At 41.9% G+C, this 13,245-nt stretch overlaps 1 protein-coding gene across 1 annotated transcript in view; it reads left to right on the top strand.

The window, feature by feature from the left end:
* LOC137521916 (IgGFc-binding protein-like) overlaps positions 1-13,245 on the top strand; it is a 237,839-nt gene that overhangs the window by 90,230 nt on the left and 134,364 nt on the right. The window contains exons 20-23 of the mRNA XM_068241793.1: positions 3,991-4,132; positions 5,359-5,687; positions 7,181-7,751; positions 10,709-11,307. Of these exons, the coding sequence (XP_068097894.1) occupies positions 3,991-4,132; positions 5,359-5,687; positions 7,181-7,751; positions 10,709-11,307 (1,641 nt within the window). The remainder of the gene's footprint in view (positions 1-3,990; positions 4,133-5,358; positions 5,688-7,180; positions 7,752-10,708; positions 11,308-13,245) is intronic.

Genomic DNA, 13,245 nt, shown 5'->3' with positions numbered 1-13,245 from the left:
TTGGAATAAAATGCAATGGCAGTTTTCAGGGCAAGATAAACTACACTTTGGAAACTGTGCAAAAATGCAAATATGATAACTGTATTAGCAATAAAAAGTAGAAAAACACTGTTTTAATTAATGATATGTCAGAGTTTCAGACCACTTTAAGTAATAAATATTTTAATATTTTGACTAACTTTAACTCTAAGGCCTCGTTCACATTACACATGTTGCTGACAGTGTCCGTATTTCAGCAACGCGTGTGGAAGGAAGAAACGCAGAAGTGCATAGACTTCCCTGTCTGATGTTCACACTGCATGCGTTGTGGACCAGGGCGGTCCGGGATCGCATGCTGCATGCATTTTTTGCCCAAACGCATGACTGTCCCATTCACTACAGAAAATGGGAATCAGCCACGCAGCGCATGCAAACGGAGATGGAATACGTTTGTACACGTTGCAGTTCCGATGGCACAGTCATTCACATTGGTAATGTGAACGAGGCCTAACTCTCTTGATGAAAGATTAAATATAACAGCTGCCATCTTAAATAATACATGCGGGGAATAGGTGGTATGAAAACATACCTAGTGTTTTAAGTCCTGTCCAGCAGTGCTGCATTGCATCTTTCCTCCCCCCGAAATGCCCGTATGTCTGCTAGTTGGTCTGGTCTGGGCCCAGACCTTGAGTGGTCGAGACCTGTAAACCAGAAGTATTAGACTTTGTGCATGCACAGTTTGAATCTTCTAGTTTCTGCACGCATGCACAGTAGAAAGGAGGATTTTGGGGGCATGGTCACAGACATTATGAGAAACTGCGCATGCACATGGTGAGTAGAAGTTTTGAAAGAAAATTTGATGAAAAATTCCTATGAGGATGATTACTGAAGAGGCATTGACAAAGGATTAGAAATATCTGTACTGCCGTTCACTGGAAGTGATAAAACTTCCCAAGGCATCTTTTTATACCTCATTAGTTTACCTCTACCATTAAATAACCATTATTTCTAAATGAGTTACTTAACCATTTGCGGACCGACGCAGTTGAAATCTACGTCCTGCATGTGGCAGCGTGGATCTGACAGGACGTAGATTTCAATCATCCTGCTGCGCAGTCACGCCCGCCGATTGCACCGTTTTCTCCCCGCCGCAATACACTCACCCTGCCGTCTCTTTGACAGCAGAGCTCTGTGAGCCAGCCAGGAGCAATTTTCATTAGCTCCTGGCCCTGTCATTCACTGTAAGCCAATCCCATTGGCTTACATTGATTGACAGGGTCAGGAGAAAATGAAAGCGGCTCCTGACCAGGCACACAGCGCTCTGCTATCATAGGGACAGCAGAGAGAGGGATCTGTGGCAGGGACAGAATGGTGTTACTGGCAGGAGTGGCGGACTATTGCAGCGATTTGTCAGGAGGCGTCGTTTTACCGTACCAGCATTCTCTGGTCCTTAAGGGGGCAGAGACTGCTAGTACGGAAATGGTTAAAGTGATAATATACTTACATTTGGTCTAAGGCATTTAATGTAACATTAAACTGTCAGCTAAAATCATCTGTTTGTCAAGGTACTGCTACTTGGGAGGGAAGACACATATAACTTTTTTCTCTTTTATTTGCTCAATTAGGATTCAATCTGAGAATGTGTCCTGCAGCGTGCAATATCACTTAGCTTCCATGAGGTCTAAATATGCATTGAAATTACATCATAGCAGTCTTGTTGTGCTTCATATTAGAGATGTTTCGAATGGTTCGCCGGCGAACGGTTCCAGGCGAACTTCAGTGGTTCACGTTCACCTACCAATGGCGAACTTTCCCGGAAGTTCAATTCACCCCATAATGCTCTATTGAGCAAAGCTTTGACCCTCTACATCACAGTCAGCAGGCACATTGTTACCAATCAGACTGCACTCACGCCTGGAGCCCCACCCCCCTTATATAAGTCAAGGTCCTTGAGCCATTTGACTCACTCGTCTGCCTATACTAATTAATTAAGAAACAGCTGCTACACACTCTGCTAAGGAAATTTTAATTAGCCTCTTGCACCCTCCACCCTCCTCTCCTCCTACATATTCCCTCCTACCGGAGGGAGGAGGGTCTCATCTGCCAGGGAATTCCAGTATTTCAAAAACCAGCTTACATACCGTGACTGGGATTTGAACCCAGGTCTCAGTGTATGGTAGCTAACTAACATATCCCCTATACTACCAACACTACTAGTTGAAAGTAGCTGAAAGTAGCTGAAAGTAGCCTAGCATGTACCATTTATGCTCAATGCAAGAGAAAAAATAGACAAGACAAATAACATTTATATCACACTTTTCTCCTGGCAGACTCAAAGCACCAGAGCTGCAGCCACTAGGGCACACTCTATAGGCAGTAGCAGTGTTAGGAAGACATGCCTAAGGTCTCCTACTGAATAGGTGCTGGCTTACTGAACAGACAGAGATGAGATTCAAACCCTGGTCTCCTGTGTCAGAGGCAGAGCCCTTAACCATTACACCATGCAGCCACTGCTTACAGATATGTAGCCAGACATGGCCTTGTCTTTTGTGTTCAACAGTTGTCAAGAGAAAAATTAGACAAGATAGCAGTGTTAGGAAGACTTGCCTAAGGTCTCCTACTTAATAGGTGCTGGCTTACTGAACAGACAGAGATGAGATTTGAACCCTGGTCTCCTGTGTCAGAGGCTGAGCTCTTAACCATTACACCATACAGCCACTACTTACAGATATGTAGCCAGACATTGCCTTGTCTTTTGTGTTCAACAGTTGTCCAAAGAGAACCCCAGATAGCCAGGTAGATTCATCTCTCTCTCTCTCTCTCTCTCTCTCTCTCTCTCTCTCTCTCTCTCTCGCTCTAGTAGGGATGGTCACCGCTTTCCACGGAATTGTATTTTTGAGCATAAATGGATTGAGCATAAATGGTACATGCTAGGCTGGCTTCAGCATGTAGTGTTGGTGAGAGAGAGAGAGAGAGAGAGAGAGAGATGAATCTACCTGGCTATCTGGGGTTCTCTTTGGACAACTGTTGAACACAAAAGACAAGGCAATGTCTGGCTACATATCTGTACGCAGTGGCTGCATGGTGTAATGGTTAAGGGCTCTACCTCTGACACAGGAGACCAGGGTTCGAATCTCGTCTCTGTCTGTTCAGTAAGCCAGCACCTATTCAGTAGGAGACCTTAGGCAAGTCTTCCTAACACTGCTATCTTGTCTACTTTTTCTCTTGACAACTGTTGAACACAAAAGACAAGGCCATGTCTGGCTACATATCTGTAAGCAGATATGTAGCCATTTTCGGTTCGCGACATCTCTACTTCATATTCATTTTAACTGTGTTTAACCACTTAATGACACGCAGACTTATAAAAACGTCCTGCTAGAGCCTCTTAACGGCTCCAGGATGTTTTTATAAGTCAAACAGTGCTGCTGCTGCTGCTGTGCATGTGAACGCTACCACGCACTCGTGCGCGCTGCCGCATGTGCATGTGTGTTCCCGCGCTCGTGCAAGTGAGATTAGTGGGTAAAAAAAAACACCATAGAAAAAATACACCTTGATTTCCAAATATTATATTGTCACCATACTTTGTACGAGGGACATCATTAAAATCTTGTGATAACAGGACAAATAGGCAGATAAAATGTGTTGGCTTTATGTACAGTAGCAGTGTTTATATTACATCTATAGGGGATGAAATGGGAGAAATAGTGTATTTTTTCATTTTTTATTTTTTTCCCCATTAAATTGCATAGAAAATAAAAGTAATTAATGAAAACAAATATCAACCCCCTAAAAGCCTAATTGGTGGTGAAAAAAATAAGATATAGATCACTTCATTGTGATAAGTAGTGATTAAGCTATTGACAAATGAAATGCATGAGTACTGAAACGTGAAAATCGCTCTTGTCCGTTAGGGTAAAAACCCCTTCGGGGTGAAGTGTTTGATGCATTAGGGCAAACATTACATTTTTAGTGAATTCCCACTTTATAATCTCTCTATTACATTTTCAGGCCAATGAGACTGTTCTCAGCGAGGACTGCAGCCAGGAATGTACTTGTAGGCCGGGACTTGGCTTGAGCTGCCATAATAAGCGCTGTGCTGAAGATGAGATTTGTAAGCTCCGGGATGGTTTGAGGACTTGTGTCAACAAAGGTGAGGAGAGGGAGGTCAAATATCCATCAATGCGGACGAGTCTGGAGACATTTCTAATGCTATGTCAGTCTTGAACTTACAATTTCCCTAATGGTGCCCACACACGGTAAAATAAAAAAACTTTCAATTTTCCCGTTTATTCAACCAAAACAGTCACATCGAATGAAAGTCGAAAATAATTTTTCTATTTTTTGATCAATAAAAATGAATGATTATCCTGTTTTTAGATAAAAATGCGATGGGACATGTTGAAAATAATCGGAATAATCGAACAAAATTATCTAATTAAAAAAAAAGCATGGAAAAATTGTACCATGTATGGTCACCATAAGTGAGACCCTTGGAGGCAACTAAGCATAACCCCCCCGCCAAAAAAAAAAAAAATGAAAATGTGGAATAAAAGTGTAAAGGAGGTAGTGGTACACTTACCTCCTATCAGACGACTCAGAAAGTCGATGTCTTAAAATACTTTTTATTAACCCTTTCACCTACAAGGGTTTTTAAAAATAATTTGTTTGTATTTGTGTACATACAGGGAGGTAGATACTCGTGCTGGGGGAGGTGAAAAGGTTAATCACTCCAGGATGCAATGTCTTTCACAGGATGCAGCCCACTTCATCAGGCAAAAGGGGAGTATCTGTGCCACTGCCAAGAACTAGGTGTGCTAGATGCCTCTGTGAGCACAACTAACCATTGGCACAGATACTCCCTTTGCACCTCTTTTTTTCTTTTTTAAAGTAAAACCTAAGGGGAAGAAAAAAAATATGTTTCACTTACCTGGGGTTTTACCAGCCCCCTGCAGCCGCCCTGTGCCTTCGCTGGTCCTCAACGATCCTCCGTTCCCTCACCACCAGCTAGTTTCATTTTTGCTGACTCAGAGTCAGCAGGCCACTGCGTCTACACGGCCCTGGTCATGGGTATCCTTCTTTGCATTCCCCCCCTGCAATAGTAGGGGAATGCAAAGAAGGATACGCATGGTCAGAGCCACACCGATGGGTGCAGTAGCCCACCGACACCGAGTCAGCAAAAATGAAACTAGGTGGCGGCGGGAGAACAGAGGATCATTGAGCACTGACGAGGGCAAAGGGCGGCTGCAGGGGGCTGGTAGAAGTTCCAGGTAAGTGAAACTCATTATTTTTCTTCCCTTCAATTTTATTGAGTTTTTGAAGGCACCTGTAAAGTTTATAAATATTTTAATGTGTATAACTGTGTATGTTTTTTTCTAGATCCTTGCAAGTCCAAAACTTGCCGTTCGAAGGAAAGCTGTAAAGTTCAGGGTGAGGAAGCCGCTTGTGAGTCTGATTTCAGCAGTCAGTGCTGGGCATGGGGTGACCCCCACTACATGACTTTAGATGGCAAATTTGTCGATGCCCAGGGCACCTGTGGCTACGTCATGGCACAGTACAAAGGCGATGATCCTGGCCTGCCACCATTCAAGATAGTCACCGAAAATGACAACAGAGGGTCTCAAGACTTCTCCTATGTCAAGGCTGTGTATGTAACGATGTACAACGTAACAATCTCCATACACACGGGAGAATTCAATCAGATACAGGTACGTCTTTCCGAAGCTGTAACCAAGCATAGTAAAATGTGTTAAATCTGGCACTTTATAAATCTGGCACTTTAGTAAACTTATGCCCATTTTGTTTGAGGAGGAGGACATCTGGGATTCCCCCCACCTCTTCTCGGGCACCAGAGGTTGGGAAGTGCTCCCTTTCCGTGCTATAGACAAGGTCTTTTTAGGAGGGGAAGCTTTGCCGACCCTCTCTTCCAGAGATTCCTTACAAAAGCTTTACAACCTTCCCCAGGGTTTTCTGTTGAACCCTGGCAGGAAATTCACTGCTGTTTTAAAAATCTATGTAAAGTTTTATTACCGATGGGTAGATACATTATCTGCCATTATACCGCATTTAAAAACATTTCTCCTATCATAAATGTAAAATCATTTTTTTTTTATTTTGCCCCTGCTTGTTCCCACTGTCCTCTGTATCACACCAAATATGATGATTATTTATGGGGGCTTTGCTATTAATCACTTAATTTGGTGCCATTGACTTCAATGCAATTTGCAAAACTGTTCCAATGAAACTTTGTGTAAGTTTGGGAAAATTCTTGCAAGACTGACAGAGGCCCTCTCACTCAATCATACTAAGATGAGCAGATCATTCATGCAGATAGTTGGTAGGGAATATTTAATACTTTTACCTCTTTAGTACCACAGGTTTATAAACACCCCCCCCCCCTTCCCTTCCCTAGTGACCAGTCGATGTTTTACAATTCAGCACTGCACAGGTTTAATGCTTGATTGCTCGACCATACAACGTTTCACACAAATTAATGTTACCGCAGTTTCTTCTCCCAACTAGAGCTTTATTTTGGTGGGATTTGATTGCTGCTGTGATTTTTTTTTTCAACTAATTTTTTTTTTAAAAAGCACTATTTCTTTTATTTCCCCCTTCTCCCTTAAATTGGCCCTAGACTGCGATCTGTACACTATACTCCACTTTCATAGTCATCAGCCTATGAGAGGAATTAGATTGCTGTGAGCCAATCAGAGGGACAGTTAAGTGACAGGGCTGTCCCCTCTGCTGCGCTGTGCTAGATCACAGCTCTGTACAAATATTTATTTAGCTTTTTTTTTATATTGCAGCCTGCCAGCTCCGATCGTGGCTGGCAGACTGATGATGGAGCCTCGCTTTGTTTACAGCCACAGGGAATGAGCGTGTGAGCGAGCGCTCATTCCCTGCTAACCCCGCCTCCAGGACTTTGAAGCCAATTGGCGTTAGGCAGTCCTGGAGGTGCCACTCTCCCGCCACCCATTGGCGTGAGGTGGTCGGGAGAAGGTTAAGACTTATCCCAGTTACAGTAAATTGATCTACTCATTGGTATAAATCACCTTTCAATTTTCTATAGTCGAGTCTTTCATAGGATGTGAGAGCCTAAAGACATGTTGAAAGCTTACTTTTTGATTCTTTTAAATTGTATCATTTTGATTCTATTTTTTCCTGGTCAAACTAATGTAATTTTTTTTGCCTTTCTGCATAGGTTAATGGGGAACTAAGCAACCTACCGGTCACTCTGGCTAATGGGAGACTGACAGCAACCCAGAGTGGCGTAACAGCCATTGTGCAGGCCGTACCCTATTTGGAAGTAACATTTGATTATAATTGGGTCTTCACAATGACTCTTTCCAGCAGTTATTATAACTCCATTTCTGGTATTTGTGGCAATTTCAATCAGAATCCAGATGATGACCAGAGAGCTCCCAATGGAACGCTAATTAATTCCGTCACAGACTGGTTTGCAGAATGGCAAGCGAATAAGAATGATTCCTTCTGTTTCCACCGTTGTCCAAATAAATGTCTAACGTGTGATGAGGACCAGAAGCGTCAGTACAGAAGTGATAATAACTGTGGCTTGCTTTCCAAAGAGGATGGACCTTTCAGAAAGTGTATCAAAAAAGTAGATCCCAGCAAACTCCTCGATGCCTGTGCCTTTGATGTCTGTATGAATGGTGGTGCAAAAGCTATTCTATGTAAATCTCTGGAGACCTATGCAAAGGCATGCTTACAGGAAGGCGTCAAGGTTTACGATTGGAGGACTCAATCGGGTTGTCGTGAGTAGAACTCTTTTTCAATTACTTATAGATTTGTATCATTATTCTTTGGTTTTAAAGTGGGATGTAACTTCCTATTGACTGAAAAACAAAAAATTCTCCAGTAAGAAATTTCTTATTTAGCTTATCTATTCTGTTTGTCCTGTTTGTTTATAGTGTTCACTGTAAGATTTTGGAGAAATGTGATAGGAAGAAAAAAAAAAGAAAGGAATATTTCTACTGGTTTCCATCTTTACTGTTCCTCTGTAATGCCAAAATTAACACCACTTCTGCCCTTTTCTTTTGCTTTTCAATCCAGCTCAGTGTTAATTTCCCCTCTCTACTGCCGCAACTTACTGTCCTTCCCACAACAAATATCATCACCTAGGCAACAGGCTTACATCACTGGGGTGCAATTAACACTCCTGGTCATAGTGTCCTGATCTTATCTAAAGTAGGATGCCCCACATTATTTGCATGCTGAGATAAGCTTCAGCTGTTGCTAAAAAAAAAAAAAAAAAAACTCAGCAGTTAGGCAAAGGCATCCAGACCAGGTAAAAAGAGAAAAAATATTTTAAAAAGGGGTTTACATATATATATATTTTTGAGGGGGATAACTACTTTTTAGGATTTGTTTTAATTTTTGGATGTTACAGTCCCCTTTAAGATTATAATATACTAGATGAAGTATTAATTATACAATATGTAGCGGCTGGGTTCAGTTTAGGGTTAAAGGAGATACACTTACTGAAAGAAAAAAAATCTTATTTGTTGTATTATATCACAGTTGTGGAGGAACTCAATAATACCAAACTGAGAAATATATTCCTTTTCACAAACGGATCATCAGGGGGCTCTGTATGGCTGTTATTGTGGTGAAACCCTTCCCACAGTGTGATGTCAGGATCATAGTCCTGACAGTTTCCTGTCTGTGAACCTCATTGAATTGTTAAAAAAGCTATTTACAGCTGTTTCCAACTGCCAAAAAAGCAAGCAGCATCTCCTTCCACTAACATCACCTGCCAGCAGTAAAAATGTGATAAATGTGAGAATGTAAATCAGGGAGAGGAAAGTTTTTACATTGGGCAAACACTGACTACATCATTTATACATATTTATTGTAAAAATGAAGCACTTTTTTATTACATGATTTTCACTGGAGTTTCACTTTAATGGAGAACACATTGCTTGGCTTCACCTGAGTGATGTTTGAGTGAGAAGAACCTCACTCAAGCAAATTATAGCCACTTGCCTGAGCATAGCCCATAGCTGCTGGAAGATGCTGCACGCTGCAGGCCGCTCGCCCGGAGATCAATGAACGAGAAAAAACTTTCCCGTTCGTTGATCTCAGCCCCCCAGAAATGATCGCTTAAAAACAAGAAGAGAATCGAGAGCCTAATATGGGGCAGTATTGTCAGGTAAAATAAAGAGTTCAATACAATTTTATGTATATATACTCACAAACAGGGGTTACCCATAGGCAACAACTTTAAATGCAGGTGGTGAGCATTAGGACCTGACCCCACTCAGGTTAAGAAGTCGCTCTCTGTAGATAGTAGATGGGGATGCACCCCTCCACCCAGGGTGGACTGGAAGATCAACAATAACTCGGTATACAGAGGCGCTCAAACCTATTGCTTGACCCAATGAGTTGTGCTCCCATTTTTGCCTGAGGAAGCGGGGTCACGCCCGCGAAACGCGTTGCATTTGTGGAGTTGAATAAATTATTTGACAATTCTGTTTTATTGAGACTCAAGTGAGTTTTCTTTTTTTGTAAGAGGGAGGTGAGTCCACCTTAACATCCCCCTCTCCTTTTAAGCGGTTTTTAAAACATTTTACTCTACTCTGGTGCCTCTGTATACCGAGTTTTTGCTGATCCCCCAGAAATGATCGGCTGCTTCTATGAGCATTGTGAAAAAAAAAGTTTCCCAGCCTCATTGTACTTCCTGTAAGCGTACTTCCTACGCTTACAGGTCGCATGCACAAAAAGTTACTGTGGCCATCTTGTGGCCAAATAGTAAAACTACACCCAAAAGCATTTTTCATATACAAATACATAGTTTTACATTAGAAATTAACTCATTACTCCCCCAATTTTTTTTTTGTAATAAAAAAAAAATTACAATAAAAAAAATACATAAATAGTTACCTTAGGGACTGAACTCTTTAAATATTTATGTCAAGAGGGTATAACACTGTTACTTCATAAACTATGGGCTTGTAATTAGGGATGGACGCAAAACTGAAAACAATGCACCTTTATTTCCAAATAAAATATTGGCGCCAAACATTGTGATAGGGACATAATTTAAATGGTGTAATAACCGGGACAAATGGGCAAATACATTTCATGGGTTTTAATTACAGTAGCATGCATTATTTAAAAACTATAATGGCCGAAAACTGAAAAATAATGATTTTTTTCCCCAAATGTTTTCCTAACCGGGAAAAATGGGCAAATACATTTCATGGGTTTTAAGTACAGTAGCATGCATTATTTAAAAAAACTATAATGGCCGAAAACTGAAAAATAATATTTTTTTCTCCAAATGTTTTCCTATTTTCCCATTAAAACACATTTAGAATAAATTAATTCTTGGCATAATGTCCCACCTAAAGAAAGCCTAATTGGTGGCGAAAAAAAACAAGATATAGTTCATTTCATTGCAATAAGTAATAATAAAGTTATAGACGAATGAATGGAAGGAGCACTGAAAGGTGAAAATTGCTCTGGTGCTCAAGAGGTAAAACCCCTCAGTGGTGAAGTGGTTAAAGACAGTTTTTTAGCAGAAAAATACATATGTTTACATATTTCTGTACACAAGTCTTGAAAGAAGGACAAATGAGGAAGAAAGAGGGACAGAGCGATTGGGTTCTCAAAGAGGAACTGTCCCTCCAAAAGAGGGACAGTTATGAGCTTCTCTCTCTCTGTTTGTTTTTGTTTTATTGTGAGTAATGTGATCATTCTGATCTTACAGCAATGGTTTGCAGCATTGAGAACAGCCACTTCAATGCCTGCGGAAATGCTTGTCCTGCAACTTGCTCCAACAAAACTGCTCCAGCCTCATGTCAAAAACCCTGTGTGGAGACCTGTGAGTGCCGTGACGGGATGGTCCTTAGTGGAGATAAATGTGTCCCGATCTCTAGCTGCGGCTGCCAGCACAACGGACGCTATTACGAGCCTGAGCAATCCTGGTATGATGAGAAGTGCAGCACACTCTGCAAGTGTGAGGCAAGAAGTGGAAAAGTGACATGTGAACCTACCCAATGCAAGAACGGTGAGAGCTGCAGGCTGGTGGATGGAGTACGAGGCTGCCATCCAGTAGAGTTCTCCACCTGCATCGTTCATGGAGGCTCTGATTACACAACATTTGATGGATGGAAATATTCACTGATGAGCACTTGTACCTACCAGCTGGTGAAAATGACTTCAAAGGACCCATCCCACACCCCGCTCTCCATCACCATCCAAAATTACCAGCGTGGTAACAGAGCCAACTTCTTCACCCAAACTCTGGCTTTGCAACTCAATAACAAGACGATCATGTTCAGTAAAGACCACCCTCAACGCATCAAGGTATGTAATGTCTTTTCACAATGTTTGTCATAGTCTTGGGCATACCTAATCTCTGTTTATAATTCAAACATTTTTGTGATGCTCTCAAATATCCAATACTGAATATAATTTAGTCTTCTTAAAACAGACAAGACAAGACTCCTGAATATGTAAATCATCTCTATGATCTCTAGTGAGTCTATAGCTAATAAATTTTACAGAGCCACACCAATCGGACATGCATTCAGCCTGAGCCTCAGTGCATGGTAAGGATTGATGTGGCTCTAAAGTATAGGGCTTGGCCCAATACTACAGAATACTCTAGAAACTCATGGTGACCCAGATCCTCTAGGAAAGTATAAGGGGCTAAAAGAGACCAAAAAAACCCTCTTACTAAAAAGCAACAATGAATATAGTTTTGCCTTCTTAAAACAGGAGATATTTGCGATAATCCAGCTTTAAGTGAGCAACTGTGGTTTCCAATGTTGCATCACTCAAGAATATGCAAATCATATCATTTTGCCCTTAAAGCCAGAATAATGTATCCAAGTCTTGCTATATCCAAAGAAATAATGAGAAGTAGATACATAAGAATTATTATGATTATTATGATTATTATTATTATTATTATTGTTATTGTTGCCAGAGAACTATTAAGACTCCATCCTTCTGGGGATAGTTTGTTGCTGATGCCATACAAATGAGTCACTAGTCTTCTAGCTAGTGACATGTTCTGTTGTTATGTGGAGGAGCGGGGGGGCAGCAGGCTTTGTACCCGTCTACCCAATCTAATATTATTGGTAGAGATGGCTTGAACCTCAGATTTTTGGTTCGCGAACCTCGAACGCGAACTTCCGCAAAAGTTCGCGAACCAGCGAACTCGGAGAACCACAATAGACTTCAATGACCAGGCGAACTTGAAAAACTACAAACACTGTTTCTGGCCACAAAAGTGATGAAAAAGATGTTTCAAGGGGTCTAACACCTGAAGGGGGCATGGCGGAGTGGGATACACGCCAAAAGTCCCAGGGAAAATAACGGATTTGATGCACAGCAGGGTTATAATTCCTAAAGGGCAGAAATCACATTGCATTCCTAAATTAGAGGCATAAAGTGCTTGAAAACATCTTGCGTATGTATACATGGATCAGCAGGTAGTGTAACTAGTTAACTGCTTCACACTGACATACCAAACTCACTGTAGTGATGGCCGTGCTGGACTGGTGCGCACCATGGCGAGAGTGCAGGTGATGGCGGTTTTTCAGCCCATATGGTAAAGCTGAGGTAGCTCAATGACAAAACAACAGTGACTGTCCAGCTGACCGAATTTGGTATGTCCACAATGAAGCAACCACCTTATTTTCTTGGGTTTTCCCCCAACATACTCATATAGGTCATTGCTTCATTATGATACGCAAGCCCCTTCACCGCGGCAAGGTAACAATCACAAAGGGGAATTGACACATGTACATGCCTTTTGTTTTGTTTGTAGAGCAGCCAGAAAAATGAGGCATGTACACGCACCAGAAAAATTATTCTTTTTGTTAACGGTCGCTACTAGCAGCAGCCTTAAAAATGTAGGAATCCACCTGGCGTCCTGGACGCTGTTGGTGGTGGCGGAGAAGGCAGTCAAGCGGCCTGCAGGCAGAGATTCTGTGTGGGGACCGACTTAGTTTTGGGGCAGGCAGCAGCGGCCAGCAGACAGAGATGCTGTGTGGGGACTGACTTAGTCTTCGGCCAGGCAGTCACACGGCATGCAGGCAGAGATGCTGTGTGGGGATTGACTTAGTCTTCGAGAAGGCAGTCACACGGCGTGCAGGCAGAGATGCTGTGTGGGGATTGACTTAGTCTTCGAGGAGGCAGTCACACGGCGTGCAGGCAGAGATGCTGTGTGTGGGGACTGACTTAGTCTTTGGGCAGGCAGTAGCCTTCCAGGATCCATGCCTCATTCATTTTGAT

The sequence above is a fragment of the Hyperolius riggenbachi genome, chromosome 6 (genome assembly GCF_040937935.1).
Source record: "Hyperolius riggenbachi isolate aHypRig1 chromosome 6, aHypRig1.pri, whole genome shotgun sequence".
Classification (NCBI taxonomy): Eukaryota; Metazoa; Chordata; class Amphibia; order Anura; family Hyperoliidae; genus Hyperolius; species Hyperolius riggenbachi.
Note: the sequence above shows the minus strand (reverse complement) of the source record. Positions and strands in the feature narration are given on the sequence as shown.